The 26,379-nt window shown below is 41.7% G+C and overlaps 1 protein-coding gene across 5 annotated transcripts; it reads right to left on the reverse strand.

The window, feature by feature from the left end:
* Nucleotides 1-1,552: 1,552 nt before the first annotated feature.
* LOC111952404 (serine/threonine-protein phosphatase 6 regulatory subunit 3) lies at nucleotides 1,553-25,268 on the reverse strand. 5 transcript variants are annotated; one of them, XM_023971028.2, is made up of 26 exons: nucleotides 25,088-25,268; nucleotides 14,504-14,668; nucleotides 14,142-14,375; nucleotides 13,739-13,925; nucleotides 13,480-13,617; nucleotides 13,326-13,391; nucleotides 13,129-13,241; nucleotides 12,893-13,006; nucleotides 12,159-12,288; nucleotides 11,652-11,804; nucleotides 11,256-11,414; nucleotides 11,113-11,177; nucleotides 10,800-10,915; nucleotides 7,803-7,888; nucleotides 7,556-7,642; nucleotides 7,184-7,230; nucleotides 6,413-6,467; nucleotides 5,968-6,098; nucleotides 5,712-5,833; nucleotides 5,379-5,574; nucleotides 4,050-4,147; nucleotides 3,782-3,956; nucleotides 3,443-3,460; nucleotides 2,318-2,437; nucleotides 2,084-2,176; nucleotides 1,553-1,966 (listed from the first exon to the last, which is right to left on the reverse strand). In XM_023971028.2, the coding sequence occupies exons 3-26, from the start codon at nucleotides 14,366-14,368 to the stop codon at nucleotides 1,915-1,917; spliced, it is 2,748 nt and encodes a 915-aa protein (XP_023826796.1). In that variant the 5' UTR covers nucleotides 14,369-14,375; nucleotides 14,504-14,668; nucleotides 25,088-25,268; the 3' UTR covers nucleotides 1,553-1,914. The 5 variants fall into 5 exon arrangements, with proteins under 5 accessions (XP_023826796.1, XP_023826795.1, XP_023826793.1 ...); XM_023971027.2 differs by having other exon boundaries at nucleotides 7,184-7,263; XM_023971025.2 differs by having other exon boundaries at nucleotides 7,184-7,281.
* Between the last annotated feature and the right edge of the window lie 1,111 nt (nucleotides 25,269-26,379).

Consider the following 26,379-nt stretch of genomic DNA (forward strand, 5'->3'; position numbering starts at 1 on the left):
CTGAGACGTGCAGCTCAGAGGAGTGGTGGGTGTAAAAAAAAAAAAAAAGATCCCTAGGTTGATTATGTGGTGCCCCTGCTTTCTTCTGAACCTAGAATTTCACACATTCTGACCTAGCCCTTGAGTAGTGTTTCAAGTGGGCTTTATATAATTGATATGTTTTAAGTACACAGACTAACAACTAGCTTTACACATATTGTAAGTTAACTGACAGACTCTCCATTCCTTGCAGCATTTAGACATGTTTGTTTAGTCACATACAGCGGATAAATGTAGTGAAATGTGTTTTACAGGGTCAGCCATAGTAGTAGTATGCTCCTGAAGCGAATTGGGGTTAAGTGCACAGACATTTTTCCACCTTGTCGGCTCGGGTATTTGAACCAGCAACTTTTTGGTAACTGGCCCAATGCTTGAACCACTAGGCTACCTGCTGCGTGATAGATCAGGGCTGCTGAGAACAGTTTAAGTAAATGTAATGAACTAAATCTTATATTAACATTCATTCAACTCTGACCTATTTCACAAGGAGGCGTGAGAGGATGTAGAAGTTGAGCAATACTCTTGGAGAATTTGCCATTGAATAACCTTGGAAGCAAGTTGAGACAAGTCACAAGTAGTAATTACAGTAAGACATCAGGAGTCTCCTGACAGGAGATAAATCAAACAGTCCCCTGAGTCAATGTCATGTTAGGAGTAATTATCTTGAGATTAACACAATACAAGGTGAAATGTAATATCTGGGAAAATAGGGTAGAAAAGTGCTTATATAAATAGTTTATCCCTTTCCCATTGCTGGCACATACCTTTTTATTAAAAAAAAGAATCAATGGTTGATGCATGATTGAAGCAATACCAAGAATATGCATTACATCCCCATCATTTTGCAGGTAGAAAGGTTGACTTGAGTGATACGGGATTTTTTTTTAAATGGGACCCATTTACCACGAGCCTTCAGACAGTGTTAACACTCACTAGCTACATGCAACTGGAAACCATCTTCTACAGTTATTCATCTTGGGGTTTGTACAGTTTAATGTTGTCAAGGTGGAGAGAACATGGGTGTATTCATTACGCAATCTGTTTACTTAAGAACCAAAACAGATTAAAATGAGTTTATATTGGACAAATTCAGGTAGGTCCCTCCCGTTCCGTTAAGAAATGCTTAATTAATTAAAAAAATTTTTTTCTTGCAACAGAATCTGCGGAATGCATACACCCCATGTGTATGGCTCTTAGTATCATCTACCTTAATAATAAATTAAGTTAAAAACTATATCAAAGGTTTTCAAATCTTGCTCATGTTGAAAGGATACAAGAAACATTTACAAAATAATACCTGTGGCAAAAAACTTTGAATATTTAAAATCATTCTGAATCCCTACTAACAAGAGTACTGACAAATAGACCAACATTGCTTTCCAATTAACATTTCATGGCAGCTATTGTATTTAGTTGGAAATTTAATTTTTTGATTTTGTGCAGGAGGAAACCCTATCAAAAACAGCTTTTGGTCACACTAAGTGTTCCAATTGGTATATTTCAGTTATTAATCTTCTGTTAATGTATACATTTTTTTTATAAAATATTTTATTCATACAATCATTTTAACTATATCAACATTACTATTTAACTTTGAGTGGCAAGATAGACAGAACCTCATAAGAACCTCATAAGAACAATAGTATATAAACGAATGCAAAAAAAAAAAAAAAAAAATCTGTATCCATTACATTTCGCTCTTCATTCAGTTCCAACTTTCTGTACAACTGTCTGTAATAGCCTATTATGAATATTGCTGGTCCTGATCTGGTGAAGTTAGTGCAGCAGCAGCTCTGACTGGGATTGCACTGCCCTCTACTGGTGATCCAGGCAGAGAGCTGTGAGTTGCAGGAACAGGCTGGCAGGAACCACATATCACACCGGGCCGTTCACAGCTGCCTCTGGTGAGGTCACACTCTGCTGTGTTCTGTAGGGGTGCAGAAAGAGAGGCTACAATATAACATACTGGATGACTACACTAGTTATAAGACATGCCAGACTGTGGAAATCCGCAGCACAACCTTTGATTCTAGCTGCCACTTACTTGGCTTTGTCCATTGCTGTTCCTTCTTCTAGAGGACCATTAACAGCATCACTGGAGATTTTAGATTTTTCTGTATCTGAATGTTTTGCACTGCTGAAAGGGAGGAAATTAGAGGAACTCATGAGCTGCTGGTGGACAATTAGAACAGGTACAACAGCATGTCTGAAAACAGCTCACTAGTGCTAGACCGTTCCAGTGAAGGTATGAGTTCACAGCATGATCATGGAGCCAGACCTTGGTTTCAGACAGTTGCTGGCAAGCTGGACTGATGCAGACACACCCTTCTCTGGTGTTCTACTCTCCCCCACAGTGTACTTCGCAGATGTGTCCTCTGAGGTAGACTTCTCATCCTCACTGCAGAGGAAAGGAACACATTTACAGAGCTCTTGCCATTTCTAAATATACAGACCCCCCCCGTTAAGACAATGGCCAGAAAAAACTGACGCATGCAGAATGGGACAGAAAGACCACAAAGCGATGGGGTAAACAAATGTGTTGAAATGTGGTTGGCAGTTAAAAATGGATGCAAGGATCATAATGTACACTAAATGGAAAGCAGCAGCAAACTCTGACAATCCACTTACAGGAGTTTACCTCTTTAAGAGTGAGCTTGCTTTGAGGAGCAGAGCATGGGGTGATTATGACTGTTTTAGAAACTCACTGAATGGATCAAACTCATGTCAGCCATCAGTCTTGCTTTTTGTCATTAAACCACCGCGATTACTATGCAAAACTAACACGCACCAGGACATTATGTATTTGGGTCCTACAGCCAATGTTATATAATCATTGACGAGGCAGTTATGTAAGGTAGGCTATTTAATTTAACCAGGCAAGTCAATTTAGAACAAATTCACAATGACCTGGCAAAGTTAAGTGTATTCACTAAAAACAACTACCTAGATGGCATTTTTGAAGGTCTTTGATTTTTACATGCAATTTTAAAAATGAAGCTCATTTCAAGTAGAGCTGAGTTTTGCATGATAACAGGCCTACTGCTAGTCTAGGACTCATCTCTCCAGTTTATTCCAGCCACCTCAACGCCATGTGCTGTGAACTGAAGCCAATGAGATACCAGCACAGGGAGGGGTGGATACATAATGAAGACCGCTTTCGTCAATCCACACCCACAACACAGAGAAAATGGCCAATTCAGAAAGCCTGGGAGTGGCTAATCCTGAGGGCCGACGGCCATTTCATGACATCATTGACGACGAGCGACGACCAAATCATTACATCGGAGATAGACATGCAAATGGAGATGGCAAAATAATTAATCATTTAAAACTAAAAAAAACTCAGTGGCTGACATGAAAACAAGACACAGCAGACATCTGCCCCCCGATTGGCTGTACATACCGATAAGATTTCAACACTCTGAAGCCACACGCACACCAGAGAAAAAGAGGAAGCTCATGTTGTAAGTGTTGCAGTTAAAGTGAAGGACAGTTTCTCAAACAACAAAAGGACAGCAATGTAGGTTGGGAAGATTTGGTGATACGTAAATGGTACATAGATATTTATTCAAGTCAACTGGAGTGTCCCTGCCTTGCCTGGCTGGAAATCACCCAGTGTATGGAGAAAACTTAGCAAGGCACAGAGGTCAATTCCACATGCACTGTGAGGTGAATGGCTGTGTTTTAAGGGAAGGATTGGTGACAGGGGGAAAGGGGTATGGTGTGTTATCAGAAGCCTTACCTCTTGAAAACAGCAGTTTCAGTTTTGGCATCTACAGTAAGGCTAACTGTCTCCTTCATGGATCCATTGGTGACTGTCTCAGTGGTGACAGTCTCCTCCGCGTCCGAGCCTCCGGCTTTCCTTCCAGGGGAGCTGGCTGGCTGGGCTGCCTCGTCCCCTGGCCACTCGTCAGAAACTGGGACATCACACAGGGATAGCATCATTACACAGTGATCAATGAGTAAGAAGTAAAATGCTTATTCCTGTATGGCACTGTGGCAAAGCTCACCTTCAGGCTGCATTGGTGCGTTGACACCCAATGGGTCCCCTGTCCCTATGCAGGTCTCCATCGCTACTGGGGAATTGTTCCTCAAAGGATCTTTGGGGCTGGAAGATCAAAAGTAAAAAAAAAAGTTATTTAATTTGTCCTCTTAAAATAGCCAAATTCAAATATAAGATGCATGGAAAGGCAAGGGACTAAACTGAACACCAGTCACCACCATCCGTATTTAAACTACACAACCAAAAGTATGTGGACACTCGTCGAACATCTCTTTCCAAAAATGATGGGCATTAATATGGAGTTGGTCCCCCCTTTGCTGCTATAACAGACTCCACTCTTCTGGAAGGCTTTCCACTAGATGTTGGAACATTGTTGCAGGGACTTGCTTCCATTCAACCACAAGAGCATTAGCAAGGCCGTGCACTGATTTCGTGCCATTAGGCCTGGCTCGCAGTCGGCGTTCCAATTCATAGGGTTGATGGGCCTGGCCAGTCAAATTCTCCCCCCCCCCCACCTTTATTTAACCAGGTAGGCTAGTTGAGAACAAGTTCTCATTTGCAACTGCGACCTGGCCAAGATAAAGCATAGCAGCGTGAACAGACAACAACACAGAGTTACACATGGAGTAAACAATAAACAAGTCAATAACATGGTAGAAAAAAAGAGAATCTATATACAATGTGTGCAAAAGGCATGAGGAGGTTCTTCCACACTGATCTCGACAAACCATTTCTGTATGGACCTCGCTTTGTGCACCGGGGCATTGTCATGCTGGAACAGGAAACGGCCTTCCCCAAACTGTTGCCACAAAGTTGGAAGCACAGAATTGTATGCTGTAGCGTTAAGATTGGAACTCGTTAGGTAGTGTTGCACCCGGGGACAGACTATTTTTAAGTGCTTCAGCACTCAGTGGTCTCGTTCTGTGAGCTTGTGTGGCCTACTACTTCGCGGCTGAGCATTTGTTGCTCCTAGACGTTTCCACTTCACAATAACAGCATTTACAGTGGACCGGGGTAGCTTTAGCAAGGCAGACATTTRATAAACTGACTCATTGAAAAGGTGGCATCCTATGACGGTGCCATGTTGAAAGTCACTGAGCTCGTCAGTAAGGCCATTCTACTGCCAATGTTTGTATATGGAGATTGCATGACTGTGTGCTCGGTTTTCTACACCTGTCAGCAACGGGTGTGGCTGAAATAGCCAAATCCACTAATTTGAAGGGGTGTCCACATATTTGTATATAGCATGTACATGGGAGGATAACAATATGGAAATGTGTGTGGCAATCGTGCCACATAAGGTCTTGGGACTGAGGCTGGTGGAATGAACCCTTACCTGACTGGTGAGAAGTTGCTAGAGAAGTCTGCCCAGCCCGTGGCTGTGTCAGGGGAAGCATTGGGGGAGCTCCAGCCAGCAGATTCTGGTAGGACCGCAGGGGAGGCTGTGGCAGTGGTGGTGGCAGGTGCTCCGATCGACGTAGAACTCCCAGTGTCCATGGGTATGTCGTCAAAGTTAGCTGTCCACACAGGCCCTGAAACGACAGGGCAGCCGTCACAAAAAAGCCAGCCAAGACAAATCATGCAGCATTTTCTTGAGATCACACCAGACAGACCTACCTACCTAACCACCAACCCAACCCCAGTGTGTCAGTCTGGGACAATCACTCACCCTCACCCGTGTCCACCTCCATTCTGTCATCAGAGCTGGCGTTGTTAGGCTCAAAGGGATCACGTTTCACATCCTCCTCCTCAGAGTCTGTGCTCTCCTCACTATCTGTACTGCCAGAGCTCCTAATGGTTCAAGTCACAAAATGGACAGAAGTCATTAAAAATAATCAGCAGGTGCCTTGAATAGGCCTCAGAAGGTAAGACGTTAGTCATTTCAGATATTTAAATTTACATATGGCCAAAAGGCGCTGCCGTACCGAGGACATCTCTGAGCTTCTGGTGCGAAAGTGACATCTTTCTCATCCCAGATGTCCTCCTCATCAGAGCCTGCATCTTCAAACTGCTGGATCTTCTCCTTACAGCAGGCCTCAAACAGAGCTATATTTGCCTAGAAGACAACACCAGTACCAGGGTAAAGCACAAGATACACAAAAATATATTGTGTGTTGCTTCCACTTCATTTACTGTACATGGGGAAAAAACAAAGAAAATAAGTATGTGCACCTTTTTCATATTCATACGTAACGGAATTTCAGACATTAGCATTGGCTAATACTATGTACAGCATTATAAAAATGGTGAACTTCAATGTTTTGGGAGTTAGTGTAGCAGTTTTATTTTTAMTACATCTAGCCTAGAGCACAGTTGGAAAGGACAATCATTTCTATATAATTGTATAATACATTACATTAAAATACTTACACTTTCATTTGTATTCAAGGAAAAATTGATGTCTGATATTCTATCAAAGGGAATACTGAAATGTTAAAGAAAAGAGTTTATTTTAGTTATATTAGTGAGACAATGACTTCACAAAATGGCTTCAGGACTCCTCCCTACAGAGGCCCAGTAACAGGTAGAAGGACAATGATGGCACACTAACTCACAATAAAAACAGCTTTTGCAGAAACCCCACCAGCCACTCTCCACAGGAACCCAAACACCAGCAGATTCCCACATAACAACAAGACCGAGACAGCAGTGGCACAGAGGAGGGCAGAAGTGTGCTAATTACTCCAAACTAAACCGAATTTTGCAATTACAAAGTTACTGTCTAGACTCTGGTCCAAGCAAACCACCAGTCTATTGACAGTGACAAGCATTTTGAACTTTACAGTCATGTATCCAATTTAAATGGTAGACCTGTATAATAATAGSTAGTTAAATGTAATCATAAAGAAATTTGACTCGTGTGTTGCCGAATTCAAACTGGCATCCAATTTAGCTACAGCTTTATTTCTCCACACTAGAGATATCACAATCCAAACAGTGGCATATTATTTTCATATGTAGATGTTAAATTGCAAACATGTAACCTAAACCTTGTACAGAGAAAGAAACTGGTTTGCAGTCCTTTGTTAACGTTAAACAGATAATATATTAGAGCTCTCGTCTCTCCAAACCCTTATTAAAAAACCACAACCAATGTAATAGTAGGTTATGAACAAAACATCATGCAGGATCAGTACTCACTCCACGACATCATCCTGATCGGCAAACTCTTCGTCATTGAAGCCAAACTGCTCAATAAAATTGGACGTCATTTGTTGCATCTGATAATCAGAAAAGGCCTGGCAAACCCAGGACCAACGATAATGATATAGTCTTGGCACTACAAGTCTTCAAGTTCTACAATTCAAAACAATTGGCTAATACTGTAGCTATTGGTTAATAGTTAAGATTAAGAGCACATTCATACTTACATGTTTAATGTTAGTTTTTAAATCATATATCAGTACTACTACAAGACATAAGTCCAGTATAATAATGTTATCAACAATTACAAACACTATAAATATGGAGATTTAGCAGTGCGTCTACAGTCTCATCCAGTTACAGACTTACCTGTTGTAGAGAGGAATCCTGGTGGAATCCGCTGTCCTTGAAGTCTACCTCATCATCACTGGATGAGTGAATATGGTGTGTGTTCACCTAGGGCACAATGCAAACAACCTTATTACTAAGAGGACAACCATTAGACCTCCTTCAAACAGCTTTGGCACTACTGGCACCTCAACTTCCAGTGTACATACTCTGTGTACTTGGCAAACATATTTTGGCATCGAGTAACAGGTGTCTGGATCAGACTTACTAGGTCTACAGTGTTTCTCTTGTTTGTGTCAGCTAGCTGACCAGAAGTGAAGGTCTCCCATCTCTCTTTGTCATCCTCTGTGAGCTCTGAAATAACACAAATCAAAACTAATGTTATTAGTCACAGGCGCCGAATACAACAGTAGACCTTACAGTGAAATGCTTACTTACGAGCCCCTAACTAACAATGCAGTTAAAAAACAACATAAGAAATAAAAGTAACAAGTAATTAAAGAGCAGCAGTAAAACAACAATAGCAAGACTACACACAGGGTGGTACCCGTAGAGAGTCAATGTGTGAGGGTACCGGTTAGTTGAAGTAATATGTACACGTAGGTAGAGTTATTAAAGTGACTATGCATAGATGATAACAGAGTAGCAGCGGTGTAAAAGAGGGGGAGGGGGGGTGCTCTCGATGGTGCAGCTGTGAAACCTTTTGAGGATCTGAGGACCCATGACAAATCTTTTCAGTTTCCTGAGGTGGAAAACGTTTTGTCATGCCCTCTTCACGACTGTCTTGGTGTGCTTGGACAATGTTAGTTTGTTGGTGACGTGGACACCAAGGAACTTGAAGCTCTCAACCTGCTTCCACTGCAGCCGAGTTGATGAGAATGGGGGTGTGCTTGGTCCTTTATCTTAATCACGTTGAGGGAGAGGTTGTTGTCCTGGCACCACACAGGCAGGTCTCGGACCTCCTCCCTATAGGCTGTCTTGTCATTTTTCAGGCCTACCACTGTTGTGTCATCTGCAAACTTGGTGTTGGAGTTGTGCAGTCATGAGTGAATGGGGAGTACAGGAGGGGACTGAGCACGCACCCGAGGGGCCCGTGTTGAGGATGTGTTACCCACCTGGGGGCGGCCCGTCAGGAAGCCCAGGACCTAGTTGCAGAGGGAGGCGTTTAGTCCCAGGGTCCTTAGCTTATTGAAGATCTTTGAGGGCACTATGGTGTTGAACGCTGAGCTGTTGTCAATGAATAGCATTCTCACATAGGTGTTCCTTTTGTCCAGGTGTGAAAGTGCAGTGTGGAGTGCAATAGCGACTGCATCATCTGTGGATCTGTTGGGGCGGTATGCAAATTGGAGTGGGTCTACTGTTTCTGGGATAATGGTGTTGACGTGAGACATGACCAGCCTTTCAAAGCACTTCATGGCTACAGACGTGAGTGCTACGGGTCAGTAGTCATTTAGGCAGGTTACCTTAGTGTTCTTGGCACAGGCACTATGGTGGTCTGCTTAAAACATGTTGGTATTACTTACGTCCTGGTAATCCGTCTGGCCCTGCGGCCTTGTGAATGTTGACCTGTTTAAAAGGTCTTCATCACATCGGCTGCGGAGAGCGTGATCACAGTCTTCCGGAACAGCTGGTGCTGTCATGCATGTTTTAGTGTTACTTGCCTCGAAGCGAGCATAGAAGTAGTTTAGCTCGTCTGGAAGGCTTGTGTCACTGGGCAGCTCTCGGCTGTCCTTCCCTTTGTAGTCTGTATCGGTTTGCAATACCTGCCACATCCGATGAGCGTCAGAGCCGGTGTAGTGCAACTCGATCTTTGTCCTGTATTGACGCTTTGCCTGTTTGATGGTTCATCGGAGGGCATAGCAGGATTTCTTAGAAGCTTCTGTGTTAGAGTCCTGCTCCTTGAAAGCAGCAGCTCTACCCTTTAGCTCAGTGCGGATGTTGCCTGTAATCCACGGCTTCTGGTTGGGGTATGTACGCACAGACAATGTGGGGAAAGCGTCATCGACGCACTTATTGATGAAGCCAGTGACTGATGTGGTGTACTCCTCAATGCCAACGGAGGAATCCCAGAACATATTCCAGTCTGTGCTAGCAAAACAGTCCTGTAGCTTAGCAGCCGCTTCATCTGAACACTTTTTTATTGATCTAGTCACTGGTGCTTCCTGCTTTAATTTTTGCTTGTAAGCAGGAATCAGGAGGATAGAATTATGGTCAGATTTGCCAAATGGAGGGAGAGCTTCGTATGCGTCTCTGTGTGTGGAGTAAAGGTGGTCCAGAGATTTTATCCCTCTAGTTGCACATTTAACATGCTGGTAGAAATTAGGTCAAACGGATTTAAGTTTCCCTGCATTAAAGTCCCCGGCTTCTAGGAGCGCCGCCTCTGGGTGAGCGTTTTCTTGTTTGCTAATGGTGGAATACAGCTCATTCAATGCTGTCTTAGTGCCAGTCTCTGACTGTGGTGGTATGTAAACAGCTACGAAAAATACAGATGAAAACTCTAGGTAGATAGTTTGGTCTAAAGCTTATCATGAGATACTCTACCTCAGGCGTGCAATAGCTCGAGACTTCCTTAGATATCGTGCACCAGCTGTTATTTATAAAAATACATAGTCCGCCGCTCCTTGTCTTACCAGACGCCGCGGTTCTATCCTGCCAGTGCAGCGTATAACCAGCCAGCTGTATGTTGATAGTGTCGTCGTTCAGCCACGTCTCCGTGAAGCATAATATTTTACAGTTTTGAATGTCCCGTTGGTAGATTAATCTTTCGCGTAGGTAATTTATTTTATTGTCCAAAGATTGCACGTTTGCTAGCAGAACGGAAGACAGTGGGGGTTTATTCGATCGTCTACGAATTCTCAGAAGCCGTTGCTCCGCCTCTTCATGTAAATCACAGGTATCTGGGCCTGTTTCCGAGAAAGCAGTATATTGTTCGTGCCGGGCTTGTCAGACTCGTTAAAGGAAAAAAAGGATTCTGCCAGTCCGTGGTGAGTAATCGCAGTCCTGATGTCCAGAAGACATTTCGGTCATAAGAGACGGTAGCGGAAACATTATGTACAAAATAAGTAAAAAAATAAGTTGCAAATAAACRAACAAAAAAACAATCGGTTGGGGGCACGTAAAAACGTCAGCCTTCTTCTCCAGCGCCATTTTATGAGTCACACATATAAATAACACAAGATTAGTCTATTCCACCTCAATACAGTAATTCCTTTTAGGAGCTCCAACTTAATTTCTGATGGGAGATGACGTCTCAAAGCACACTCACCTGAGATGAGCTGCTGTATCTTCGCACCATTGGGGCCCTTGTCGCTGTTGTGCACTATTGAGTTGGCTATTCTGGTCAAGTGCCCCATGTAGCCCCGTCTACGTCCACCCTCACCCCTGAAACAGGAAAAACACACTTATTGAAGCCTATAGGAACATTATGGTGACATTTCTTACACTACATTGAATCTTATTAAGTGTAAAAACCAAACAGCTCACAAGAGTTAGAAAAATATGCAAAGTCCAGTGGTCTAGTAACAACAGCATTATGGTCTAAATTCATAGTGGAATGAGAAAAAGACAACAGTACTTACTGCTCCTTCTCATTGGAGCTCCATGCATCAAGAATTCTCTGTATAAACTGGCACTTCTGAAACAGCTAAAACACAGAGCAAAAAGCAGTTMATTGACTTGTCTGACATGAATGCCATCGATGTAAAGGGTGATAAAGCCTCACGTGTTTGATGAGGTGGCTTTCTCTGACAGGCTCTTGGTCCTGATCTCTGTTGATTTCGGRGTTTTCACTTTGGGCTGGGGGCATTGCTAGGATCATCGCAGTGCAGATTTCAACTTGTATATGCAGGAAGTTATTCCATATATATTTGAAGTACATGTCCTGAGAATAAATGGAGAGAGAAAGATTGCCATTAATTACACATCCCAAATACAGTTGCTGAAATGCGCATCATTCCTGTTGACCTTGGTTATGAGAAGGGGGTAGTAAGGGAACCAGTGTCATAAAAGAAAGTGAAAACCCTGTGCACAGCATTAAGTCTAGATCCTGGTGCTGGTTTTGGTAGGAAAAACTAGTACGCCAAAACAAGTAAAAAACACAAAAAGACAGGTAACTTACAAGTATGACTCCTAGAGTGTTGAGGTTGATCAGCTCCATGTTGATGATATGAGTGTTGGTCTGCAGGAGGCTGGCGACAAGACGGACCACACTCAACCGGGTGTTGCCCACTGGGGGGTCCAGCATGCCCCATGTGGTTTTCATGATATTCTTCTGCAAATGTGGGGATGAAAGGAACAATCAGGGTCTCGTTCAGTCTATATTAATTTAACTTGGTAATGCAAATAAAACCACCATTGGAGTGCACTTGTAGAGTAAACAAGAAAAAGGACCACCCACTGAAGATAAATATGACTCAAAGTTGAACCGAGTTTGAGATAGCAGGATCACACACACAAAAAAAAAAATCGAAGACAGAAATGTAGTATAAGTTTATTGAAAATATTGTGGTAGTTATATTTCGCTCAAGTGGATAGCAAGGACAACCTACTCTGACGAGCTTACTAATCTAAGAAATGTGTGCACTTTTTACTGTGTGTGTAACACTATAGGTATGTAAAGTATTACCTGTGGGGGTTCCAGCAGCAGTTGATGGAAGTCTTTGAGCCTGGGCCTGACAGCCTCCAGAATGCTCTGATTGACTGAGAAGGATGGGTGGCTCATACCAGGGGGACAGATCTCCAAATGGCCTTCGAACCTGTACATGACAAAAAGTATTTAGTATTTTATTAGGATCCCCATTATCTACTGCTAAAGCCGCAGCTACTCTTCCTGGGGTCCACATAAAACACATTAATAGACAAGTGCATCACAAGGACAGAACTATGTGCATTTAAAATACACGATTTCATACATTTATGCCTTCATAATAATGTGATTCATAGACACTACTGAATGCAAGTGTAACACACAAAAATGGAAATGCAATAAGGAGGTGCATGGTCAAACCGGCAGACACTTCTCATTAAATTCCCGACATGAATAAAGCCACCTTGTTTCTATAGTAACTGCCCATAAATGGGTCTCCAGGGGTATTATAGACTTTACAGTTATCACCCGCAATGTGTTTCCTGGGGTAACATGTAATGTCTTAAACTTGCAAGCCTTTTGTTACAGTTACCACCCGCTATGGGTATCATTAGGTAAAATGCAACATTCATGAACATGCAGATATAACCAGGACTTGAACAAAAGAGCAGCATATCAGACAAGTCTAACAACTCAACACTAATAGTATCTTAAAACACTATACCACACAACCAAACCAACATTAAACCCAAAACGGGACATTGTGAACTTACGCTGGTCTTCGTGTCTCAAAGAGTGTCAGGAGAATCTGAATTACACTGACTATGGCAGAGTCATTTTTCTCTTTGTCAAAGATGTTGGATAGCAACTGCTCCACAGTCTCTTGTCTGAGAAAGGGGAGGGGGATAAAATATCATGCTTTTGCCAGGACAATAAAGTAATACATTGGATATCATGATAGCAACAAGTTTTCTTCGCTGAAAGAATCAAGCAGAGGTTGTTGATTTACTTTTCCAGTGTGGCCAGTAAGGGGTCGGGCTCAGAGCAGCCCTGCACTTGGAACATCTGATCTCTGCTGAGGCGGATTATTTCACACAGAGACTGGGACGCGTTGGAGTGCCTCTGCGTGAGGAGAGAGAGAGACTTGTAAAGACACTGTCTGAAGAAACAGTACTCGAAACAAATGGTTAATGAAATGCAACTTACATCCTCATCCTGAGAAGGTTGGACCATATCAACAAGCCTCTGGATCACCTTCTCCTCATTCAGCCACTGTGGGTGAATAAGTTACAGGTTGATGATGATTGATCATTAAGAAAATKGACAGAAACTTCAAAACTAAGAAAACGCCAACACTCACATTTAAGACATCTTGTCTGAGCTGCTGTGGTTCAATGCAGGTCAGCATTCTGAGCAGCAAGTCCATGATGGCGGAGGTCCCTATGTGTTTAATCATTAAGTCCACAAAGTCTTCCCTCTTCCGCAGAAACTCCACAATCTACAAGAGATAGTTTGTTTAGAAGAAACTCTTCGGCTCAAGCTTTAAAAAGACACTGCAGCATGTCATAAACTCTTCAAAAATCACACTGATTATGACTAGCGGTCTGTACTGATCTCACCTGTTCTGGTTTCCTACCGATGAGGATGCTAAGGACCTTGCTGAAGAAGCTGGCCAATAAAGGGTTGAGTGGAGATTCCCTTTGCAAAAATCCATAAAGTTTCATCAGCAAACTTTCATCTTCTCCCAGTCTGTCATTGATCTGTCCAACGTCCGAGGTAAGGAGTTCACACGATATGTTGGGGTACCTGCAAATAGCGCAAATACAACATTTGGTGATTTACCCAGTACAGCTGGCCAACCACACAAAACACAAAGTTCCTGTATAATTGACAGCCTAGCAAGTCATGCTTGCCCCCTTGGGGTTGTAAGGGTATTCCCTTATGACGTAAACACATGAACGCAAGGGAAGCTGAAAGACATTCAGAATCATTCTCAAAACCGTGTGTGTGAATCTCACTCACTTGTACTTGATCTTCTCCTCTACATCATCACTTGGCTCCTGTGTGATGTAGGTGACCAGGTCCACCATGCACTGAGGCCGCACCAGGAAGTCCACCAGCTTGTGGTTCTGGGCCTTGCACTCCTGCAGGACATCCTCCTCGTCCATCACCTCAGTCAGAGTCACATCCTCCTTCTCCAGGAGGGTGTCAATGTGAGACGTTGTGTGTAGATCAAACTTCCAAAACATGATGCTTCTGCAAGGAAGGAAAATGGTCATAAGGCAAATGGGAAAACACTCAGTGACTAAAAGTACACGGTACGGGTTGAGATGAGGTAGTCAAATGGAAAGTAGGTGGTCAAACCGATAGCTTCACAAACGTACCTGACTGGGGTAGAGTCCGTCCAGAGGTTAAAAATAAAATAATGCTTGTGCTCTTTGGGAGTTCTGGCCCATTACAGGCTTCACAGACAGCAGTGACGAGAGACCTTTGGACACAGGACACATGCAGCAGAACGACCACCTCGGCCTCAACAGATCAACGCACACCTGAAAGAAAGAACAGAATTTAGCCATCAGAGCATATTACTCCCTGCACTGGAAACAACTTTTGTTATTTACTATGTGAGATTTATTATGTTAAATATTAAGTGCTACTGAAACAAGTAGCAATTTAAGCTATGTTAATTTCGGCTTACATTCATTTCTAAAATAAGTAATATGATAAACTGCTGAAAACAAATATTTAGCCTAGGTCATAAGACAAACAAGGTAAGTATTTGGGCCGGTAAACCATGGTTTTTCTCTATCATCGTAGGAAAAGACTGCACTTCCTTGTCACCATCCCAACAACTTTGCCTAAAACAGAAGGTGTCTGCACTTTTTGTTAAAACTTAAAAGCATTAAGAGAAGCTCTACTCAGCAAACCTCTCCTCATGCAAACGTCATTGCTTGCACAGAACACTGGGCTTGGTCAAATCACATTGTCACATTTTAAAGGAAAATACCACTCAAAAACAACCTATTGGTATTTCCCCCCCCATTAGTCCACTGGTGATAATCGCATCCAAAACATTTTGGGAATATCAGCAGTTAAATTATAGGATTTTTAAGCAGCAAAGAGTCACATCATCATCATCATTTTGCATCATCAGTCCAATATCTTAACTTGACATGCAAAACCCTTTTGGACTGTTAACAGTAGACTAATGAATACTACACCAAACGATAGTTCGAGTGGATTTTTCCTTTAAAGTGTCAATCAGCAACGGAAACAATAAAGCAAACTCCCCTCCACTGTTTCGGTAAAAAACACAGAGAGATGGGGCCAGAAAAATGTAACCAGTCAAATTCACAGAGAGCTTTGGATGCATGGACTGACCATTATGATACCAAAATCATAGTTTTAACCATGTTTTGAGGCTATATATAGGTGTTTGTTTATAAACATGGGAGTAAAAAAAAAAGCTTATATATGTTGGGTTCTGATGGGGTACAACAGTTGAATTAATCCCATGAAGCATTTAAGTTACATTCTACAAGAATCAATAGGTACATAAAACATTAATTTGTAAGTAAAAAAAACTGATATGGCAACTGCTTATTTCCCCTTTAAGAGGCAACATAACACTGTGTCAAGAACTCGCTGTAGGAACCATGCAGTGAAATATGTTCAATGCACACAATAGGCATATGACTCAAAAGATACAGATTTTTCGCTGTGTACACCAGGCCCTCAGTACAAAAAAAACCTAAGTATTTTCTTGTGGGGAAGCCTGTGAGAAATAGGGTTGAAGGTTACATAGCAGCCATCTTGGCTTATGCTAAACCAGCACCTCAGATTCATCAATGGCTGAGAGGAAAAAGCTTATTAATAGACTAAGCGGGCGCTGGGGGGAAATTGACATTGGCCCCTGTCCAGGCACATGCATGCTTTGATGAAAGTGTGCAACTCAAATCATTGCTCTATGAAATACAAAACAATGTGATTTTCAAAACACCAGTAGACAGAGGTCAAAATGAATGACATGGATAACATTGGTTGTCTGGCATTAATTCTGTCTACCATAGGCAACCAAATAATGAGAGTAAAACAATGATTTTATGATTAACCAGGAACACAACTGAAGACTGAACAAAGTCCTGTGCCACAAACAGCAATAAGCACTGTCAGCCATTGGTTTCCATCTATTCTAAATAGTGATGCAACGATGACATTTTTGGCCGATACCAGTATTTTCCATGCCAAAAAAACTGATACCGATATTTAACATTTTTGCAGCCTTTTAAGCATTCTAGTACAGTTAAATAATTAACACACAGGGACGCAGCAGTCTAAGGCTCTGCATCTTAGTGCAAGAGGGGTCACTACAGCCCCTGGTTCGAATCCAGGCTATATCACATCCGGCCGGGATTGGGAGTTCCATAGGGGGGCACACAATTGGCTCAGCGTCGTCCTGGTTTTGCCGTCATTGTAAATAAGAGTTTGTTCTTATTTAACTAGGCTCAATTGCCTAGTTAAATAAAAGGTTACACACACACACACACACCACATTGACCAAAAAGTTGGCATTTTGTTGGCATTTACGTATGTCCCCATTACCAGTAAAACAATCAAAACCGATTTCTTTCACTTACTTGCTGTGCTGTTTCATTGTTCAGTCGTTTAATTTTGAACCAGGATTTCTAATGGATGCCGTTTGAGTCTTTGCATGTCAAATAACACTATTTGACATGTCAAATAAGCTTGTTGACCAATCAGGAGCTGAATGACTGCACATTATAATTTTACGTGTTCATAAATGTACGCAGTTAATACACATTGATTAGACTATCACTCGTATTTCATATGTCATCGATACGTACACTATGATGCTGGTAAAGTTGTCTCGTGCACCTACAGTGCTGGTCATTAAAAAAAGCTAGCTAGCTCACAGATGCAAACAATGTTCTTCCCCAAAAACATACAGTTGAAGTCAGAAGTTTACATACACTTAGGTTGGAGTCATTAAAACTCGGTTTTCAACCACTCCACAAATTTCTTGTTAACTTCTCTAGGATAGGGGGCAGCATTTTCACGTTTGGATGAAAAGCATACCCAAATTCAACTGCCAGCTGCTCATCCCCAGAAGATATGCATATTATTAGTAGATTTGGATAGAAAACACTCTGAAGTTTCTAAAACTGTTTGAATCATGTCTGTGAGTATAACAGAACTTATTTAGCAGGCGAAACCTCGAGGACAAACCATTCAGATTTTTTTTTTAGGTCACTCTTTTCAATGGATTTTCATTGGGAAAACAGATTTCTAAATGACCTACTTGCAGTTCCTACCGCTTCCACTGGATGTCAACAGTCTTGAGAAATTGGTTAAGGGTTTTTCCTTTGTGTTATGAAGAAGTAGCCCTGTTCAGAACGAGAGTCGAGTGAAGTGTACTTTGTTTGAGGCGCGTAACCAGAAAGCATGCTACAGTTTGTTTTAATCCTGTATTGAACACAGATCATCCCATCTTCAATTTGATTGATTATTTACGTAAAATGTTGCTATCCTCAGAAAATAGCATCGTTTGCTTTCGCCGAAAAGCCTATTTGAATTCTGACATGTTGGCTGGATTCACAACCAGTGTAGCTTTAATTTGGTATCTTTCATGTGTGATTTAATGAAAGTTTGATTTTTATAGTATTTTATTTGAATTTGGCGCACTGCAGTTTCTCAGGCTTTTGGCCAAGTGAGACAGTAGCGTCCCGCCTAAACTCAGATTTTTGGATATAAATATGAACTTTACCGAACAAAACATACATGTATTGTTTAACATGAAGTCCTATGAGTGTCATCTGATGAAGATCATCAAAGGTTAGTGATTCATTTTAACTCTATTTCTGCTTTTTGTTACTCCTCTCTTTGGCTGAAAAAAATGGCTGGGTTTTCCTGTGGCTATGTACTGACCTAACATAAATCGCAAGGTGTGCTTTCGCCGTAAATCCTTTTTGAAATCAGACACTTTGGCTGGATTAACGAGAAGTTTACCTTTAAAAATGGTGTATAATACTTGTATGTTTGAGGAATTTTAATTATAAGATTTGTTGTTTTGAATTTGGCGCCCTGCAATTTCACTGGCTGTTGGTTAGGTGGGACGCTACCGTCCCACATATCCCAGAGAAGTTAAACAGCTTGGAAAATTCAAGAAAATTACGTCATGGCTTTAGAAGCTTCTGATAGGCTAATTGACATCATTTGTGTCAATAGGTGGTGTACCTGTGGATGTATTTCAAGGCCTAGCTTCAAACTCAGTGCCTCTTTGCTTGACATCATGGGGAAATCAAAAGAAATCAGCCAAGACCTCAGAAAAAAATTGTAGACCTCCACAAGTCTGGTTCATCCTTGGGAGCAATTTCCAAACGCCTGAACATACCACGTTCATCTGCACAAACGATAATACGCAAGTATAAACACCATGGAACCACGCAGCCGTCATACCACTCAGGAAGGAGACGTGTTCTGTCTCCTAGAGATGAATGTACTTTGGTGCGAAAAGTACAAATCAATCCCAGAACARCAGCAAAGGACATTGTGAAGACTATGGCGGAAACAGGTACAAAAGTATCTATATCCACAGTAAAACGAGTACTATATCGACATAACCTGAAATACCACTCAGCAAGGAAGAAGCCACTGCTCCAAAACCTCCATAAAAAAGCCAGACTACAGTTTGCAACTGCACATGGGGACAAAGATTGTACTTTTTGGAGAAATGTCCTCTGGTCTGATGAAACAAAAATAGAACTGTTTGGCCATAATGACCATCGTTATGTTTGGAGGAAAAGGGGGGGGGGGCCTTGCAAGCCAAAGAACACCATCCCAACCGTGAAGCACGGGGGTGGCAGCATCATGTTTTGTGGGTTCTTTGCTGCAGGAGGGACTGGTGCACTTCACAAAATAGATGGCATCATGAGGAGGGACAATTATGTGGATATGAGCTGAAATAACAGATTCCAGAAACTTACATACACACGAAATACTTACATTTGTTTACATCCCTGTTAGTGAGCATTTCTACTTTGCCAAGATAATCCATCCACCTGACAGGTGTGGCATAGCAAGAAGCTGACTAAACAGCATGATCATTACGCATGTGCACATTGTGCTGGGGACAATAAAAGGACACTAAAATGTGCAGTTTTGTCACAACACAATGCCACAGATGTCTCATGTTTTGAGGGAGCGTGGAATTGGCACGCTGACTGCAGGAACTGTTGCAAGAGAATGTAATGTAAATTTCTCTACCATAAGCCTCCTCCAATGTCATTTTAGAGAACTCGGCATTACATTCAACCAGCCTTACAACCGCAGACCCATGTATGGCGTTGTGTGGGCGAGTGAAGTGCCCCATGGTGGCAGTGTGGTTACGGTACCGGCAGGCATAAGCTACAGACAACGAACACAATTGCATTTTATCGATGGCAATTTCAATACACAACAATAAAGTGACGAGATCCCAATGCCCATTTCTTTTTTTACGGTATGTGACCAACATATGCAGATCTGTATTCCTGATCTTGTGAAAACCATCGTTTAGGGCCAAATAAATGTATTTAAATTGATTGATTTCCTCATATGAACTGTAACTCAGTAAAATTATTGCATGTTGAGTTTATCATTCCACTATTAGCACCAGATATATATTCTGTACATTTTCTGAAATTACAATGCAAACATTTTATTTATTTTAATTCCTGTCTAGTACCTTAAAGTTCAACTTATACTGAACAAAAATAGTGTTGCACAGTATTACTTACCTGCCAGTGTTGTGGTTGGCTGTGATATTCATTGTACTATCTGGTTGATAGACCAAAAGTAAAAGGCTTAACTCACACTTGAGCCTTTTACTTTCGGTTTTGGTCCACCAGCTTCAAACAGCTGTAAAACCAGCTATTTTTGGTAAATTAAAATATATTTCACAGCGATTTAGATGGTACAATGATTCCCTACACTAGTCGGTGCTTCTTTTCTCAAACTGAAATTGAGCAAACAGCATAGAATTTTAGCAACCAGGAAATGACAGYGATTTCCACTAGATAAAACAGCTAGTCAAACCAGCTTTAGTATTATGACAGATGCCACGCCGGCAGGAGAAATCAATAGGTGAATATCACAACACTGGCAGGTAAGYAATACTGTGAAACACTATAATTGTACTATTATCGCCAGATAAATTGTTACAACCCACAAAAAAATCGTGTGTAGCACCATTGATGAACCAGATTATTATCAAAGTTAACAGGCTCATTTATTGATCCTGCTTTGTAGTAGACCTCTGGTATGGCAAAAGTGTTTGCTCTCCTTGGAAAACAGAGCAGCTACTGAGAAGGCTTATGAGAGCACTTAATTCCAATTTCCATAATTTAAAGCTACAATGTGTAACTTTGTGGGCGACCCAACCATATTCAGATAGAAATGTGAATTATAACAGATCTACCACTTCTTAGACTTGCTTTCAACGGGAATGAAAGATATATACAGTGGGGAGAACAAGTATTTGACACACTGCCGATTTTGCAGGTTTTCCTACTTACAAAGCATGTAGAGGTCTGTAATTTTTATCATAGGTACACTTCAACTGTGAGAGACGGAATCTGAAACAAAAATCCAGAAGATTATATTGTATGATTTTTAAGTAATTAATTAACATTTTATTGCATGACATAAGTATTTGATCACCTACCAACCAGTAAGAATTCCGGCTCTCACAGACCTGTTAGTTTTTCTTTAAGAAGTCCTCCTGTTCTCCACTCATTACCTGTATTAACTGCACCTGTTTGAACTCGTTTAATGTATAAAAGACACCTGTCCACACACTCAATCAAACAGACCCAACCTCTCCACAATGGCCAAGACCAGAGATGTGTAAGGACATCAGGGATACAATTGTAGACCTGCACAAGGCTGGGATGGGCTACAGGACAATAGGCAAGCAGCTTGGTGAGAAGGCAACAACTGTTGGCGCAATTATTAGAAAATGGAAGAAGTTCAAGATGACGGTCAATCACCCTCGGTCTGGGGCTCCATGTAAGATCTCACCTCGTGGGGCATCAATGATCATGAGGAAGGTGAGGGATCAGCCCAGAATTACACGGCAGGACATGGTCAATGACCTGAAGAGAGCTGGGACCAGTCTCAAAGAAAACCATTAGTAACACACTACGCCGTCATGGATTAAAATCCTGCAGCGCACGCAAGGTCCCCCTGCTCAAGCCAGCGCATGTCCAGGCCCGTCTGAAGTTTGCCAATGACCATCTGGATGATCCAGAGGAGGATGGGAGAAGGTCATGTGGTCTGATGAGACAAAAATAGAGCTTTTTGGTCTAAACTCCACTCGCCGTGTTGGGAGGAAGAAGAAGGATGAGTACAACCACAAGAACACTATCCCAACCGTGAAGCATGGAGGTGGAAACATCATTCTTTGGGAGATGCTTTTCTGCAAAGGGGACAGGACGACTGCACGTATTGAGGGGAGGATGGATGGGGCCATGTATAGTGAGATCTTGGCCAACAACCTCCTTCCCTCAGTAAGAGCATTGAAGATGGGTCGTGGCTGGGTCTCCCGCATGACAACGACCCGAAACACACAGCCAGGGCAACTAAGGAGTGGCTCCGTAAGAAGCATCTCAAGGTCCTGGAGTGGCCTAGCCAGTCTCCAGACCTGAACCCAATAGAAAATCTTTGGAGGGAGCTGAAAGTTCGTATTGCCCAGCGACAGCCCCGAAACCTGAAGGATCTGGAGAAGGTCTGTATGGAGGAGTGGGCCAAAATCCCTGCTGCTGTGGTGTGCAAAACCTGGTCAAGAACTACAGGAAACGTATGATCTCTGTAATTGCAAACAAAGGTTTCTGTACCAAATATTAAGTTCTGCTTTTCTGATGTGTCCAAATACTTATGTCATGCAATAAAATGCAAATTAATTACTTAAAAATCATACAATGTGATTTTCTGGATTTTTGTTTCAGATTCCGTCTCTCACAGTTGAAGTGTACCTATGATAAAAATGACAGACCTCTACATGCTTTGTAAGTAGGAAAACCTGCAAAATCGTCAGTGTATCAAATACTATTTCTATGCTGAAGTTTCGTTTTTGCATCTTTTACTTTTGTGTTTTGTACACCAACTTCAAACAGCTGAATATGAAAACTATATTTCACAGGGGTTTAGATGGTACAATGATTCTCTACAAACTTAAACTAGGCAAACTAATAGAATTTTAGCAACCAGGAAATGGCAGAGCGATTTCTGCATGGTGCATATTTAAGGCATAACMCCAGTCTCAGTTGAAAAAGACAGGACACTCAAAGAATACAGGATAGCCAATCCCCAGCGGGTGAAAACAAGAACATGCAATATGTCAAATAAATCATAACCGTACAAAACAATGTATACTCAGTCAAATATCCATGTATGCCTATACCAGTGACAAGAGTAAAACTGAACCTCAGGTGTTACCCAAGGAAACATATTGTTTCATTGGCTACAGAGTGTACACCAGATACTGTTGTATAACCAAAGATAGTTGGTGTCCATTACTGGGCGTTACAGGAATGCCCCATACAAACCTCCACCATAGATTTTTCAACTAACCTGTTTTGGCAATACAATTTTTTTCAATGAATCGAGAACTAAGGAAGTATCTTTGAAATGTCTGTTTGCAGGTGGAAAATGACCTATCCAAGAATTTCTGTTCTATCCCTGGGGGGGGGGCAAAGTATTTCCAATAGTTTGTTCTGAACAGAAACATTTTCAATTTTTATCGTTCCACTGTTCCGACCAGCAAAATAAAGTTCTGAACCGGTTCGAACCAAAAACAAGTGCCGGTTTATATGTTTGTTCTTTTTTTCCTTTTTTTAAAAAAAACCCTCTGAAATCATATTGTTTTTACATTTAGCTATACCCCTACACAGAYTTGGTACCCCCTAAATATAGCCTCATTGTGTAATTCCCCCCACCCCCCCACTCTAGTTTATGTTATAAATATTTTCTGAAAACGGCATTGTTGGTTATGGGCTTGTACGTAAGCATTTCACTATAATAGACCTGTTGCATGTGACAAATACAATTTGGTTTGAGATTAAATTACTTCACCAATCATGCAGTGCGAATAGAGCAGCTTGCTATGGAGCGGGCAAGCTATAGCTCAGTGAGTTGTTTACATGGATGATGGACAGACAAGTAAGTGTAGGGCGCAAGATTCAACTGAAATTTTGCAAGTGGGGAGAGAGTGAGAGGATGGATGAGGCTGGACATCTTGTGATGACATACATTATCTGAATAAAGCCAACAGAATTATACCTACGGAGGAACGGCTTCTATAGAGGAACTTTGAATGTCTTTGAACTAGCTATCTAACAAGCTTTTGTGTGCAGAGCGGCACCAGAGATAAAACCACGTCTTACCTTCTTGTTGTTAATGAAGCCAATGTGAAATGTGATAACTATAGTATCCCTAACTAGCATTCAAAAAGTTTATACATTGTCTAATTAAACATCTCTTCCCATTTGTAAGTCGCTCTGGATAAGAGCGTCTGCTAAATGACTTAAATGTAAATGTAAAAATTATCTGAATAACATCAGTAGGCTACAGCTATGCTTCGGAGGGAGGGGCAGCTAGCCTACAAGCCGCAAACACAGCTAAAGACTTTCAATTGGCACCCAGACACTGGAAGAAGTTAATGATTCACAGTGCTTTGCATAAGCATTTTGTTTAATTTGTTTGTGTTCCCATGGTTTTAAAATAACAGTTCTGTTCCCGAACAATATAGGCCACTTTCGTTCCCAGTTCCAACACCTGCTTTTTTTCTCTCCACAGAATCTAGAAGGAATAAACTATCGCTATGAACGGGTTAGATGTTCATAACGCCCAATGATGGACACATTATCAGGCGTACAAGCTGTAGCTACTGTTCCATGTAAACTAAAACGTGTCATCTAACCTAGGTAATATGTTTTGCTATAGGCTTACTTTTGTTTGTCAAGTGTAATACATTGCCCAGAGCAAAGGGTTTAGATATACGTTACATTGCTGTTTTCCCCAGTGTTCGTACTGCACACTACTTTTATGAGTCTGCTATCAAGCTAGGTAACTTAACTAATATAGAAATATATCAGGACAAGCTGGAACTAGCTAGCTAGTTATGTAACGTTAACTATTGGGATCAGAAACTGAACTAGCTAAATGCAATACTTCGCGTGACTTGGAGAATCTTAAAACAATTCCAAGACGACTTAGCTAACTACATACAAAACATCAATAGACCGCTAATTGATAGCTAGCTAGCCAAGTTGGCTAACTGGATTTGGAGAACTAACAACAAGTTAGCAAAATACAAAAAGTGGTTTCCCGGTATCTCCAAACTACTAACATAGCTAACACTAACTACTTCAAAGCATATTTGCCCGAAAAGCAAACGCTAACTAGCCAACAAACATTAATGTTACCCACCTAGCCGGATATTGGTTAGCTAGCTAGGTGACTTAGGTGTCAACAAGGTTGTTCTTTTGGAAGACTTGACGCTCCAACTAGGGTATCTACTTTAGTTAGCTAAAACATACGAACATCTGTAAAGAGGTATAAACACTGTTGGATAACATGCAAACTAACTAGCTAACGTTAGCATTTTCGGAAGTACCCTAACCAGAGCACAGGCCAAAACAAACGGTGTCGAACACTAAAATACGGCTAACGTTAGCTAACAACATTGTGTATTTCAATCGACCCCAGTTGACTTTCAGTCYCACATAACAACACTAACTTACCTTAACTATTGACTACAAGATACAACAAGTGAAATACATCGGTGTAACAACGTTACCGGCAGCTAACGGGAAAATGCTAAAGTTAGTGTTGCTCCGGTTAGCGAGTTAGCTGGTCCAGTGCTGTTCGTGTCTCCTCAGAACTGCATGGAATAGCTAGCAAGTACGTACCGATAAACAGCGGTATATGGCGAGTCCCCGGCATGTAGCTTATTGATCCATTAGCCTAAAGTATTAAAAGCGAGGAACATTCAAATCCTAAGAAAAAATAATAATGTTTACAAGTGATTCTGACAGGCGCGAAAAGGTAGACCATCAGCGGGCACTTTTCAAGATGGCGGTTCCATCAACTTCAACGACCCCTTCCCCCACCACAACTGAAGTATCTACCTGTCAATCAAACATACTGGTGGCGCTCTATTGGCTATGAATTACGCAAATTAGACCTACTTCTAGCGAGTTCAGTCTTGTGATTTGGTACTGTACACTGCATACTGTCCACTCCTTTGCGGTAAAAAAAACATTGCCGCGTCGAGAAACTCCCATTTTCCGCAGATAGAGGAGGGTGGAACGCGTGAAAAAACAACGAAGGGATTAGATTATGTGGGAGGAGTTAACACTGGGTGAAAAGTGATTTCATACGTTTTGGAGCTGGACTGCAGSGATGCAAACTAGTCACCTGTCGGCGAAATTTGCCGTTTTTAAWCGAAAATTCGGTGACCTATGTGATTCGTGTAGATCCGATGAGAAAAGTTTGGGCGGGAGAGGCTTTGAATCACTACTGGCTGTAAGCGAACGAGTGATGTGCGTCTGGAGCAATACTGGCTGTACCCAAGACTCAGCCAATCGTTCACATAACAACAGAATGCAGCACGAAGAGATAAGAGACAGACAATTTGCTAGTTACAGTATTAGCGTGCACTCTGGAAAGACAGCGGAGAGTGGACAGCCGTCAGTTTGCCAGTTACAGGCCCCTGAACGATCACGAAGAGGTAGGTGAGAAGCCTGACCACTGAGACAGGGGTGAGAAGGTGAAGAAGCGTACTTCATGAGCTGTACCCGAAAAACAACTGGCATTTGGAAAGTTTGAGGTGAGGGAGAAAGCGTGGTGGAACAAGTATTGTTAGCATTGTTAAGTATCTTGCTAGTTGGATCGAATTATCCGTTAGCTAGCCAGAGAAATGTTAAGCAACATTAGAAAATTAGCTGGCTAATAAAGTCAGACAGCACAACATCAGATGAGCTAACGTTAGTAACCTAACCAATTCGCTATGTATTAACGTTAACTGGTATACGACTCCTTGCCGTTCTTCAAGTTATAATGCCGTAGTTGCTTACTGGACCCTGGCAATCTGTTTGAAATGTTAACTGACAAACTAGCTAACAAACTAACTACTATCTGTGAACTAATGTTTTCCCTCTGCGGTATGTGGTTAATTCAGAATGAGAGAATTAGGTGAAAA

The sequence above is a fragment of the Salvelinus sp. IW2-2015 genome, linkage group LG26 (genome assembly GCF_002910315.2).
Source record: "Salvelinus sp. IW2-2015 linkage group LG26, ASM291031v2, whole genome shotgun sequence".
NCBI classification, from domain to species: Eukaryota; Metazoa; Chordata; class Actinopteri; order Salmoniformes; family Salmonidae; genus Salvelinus; species Salvelinus sp. IW2-2015.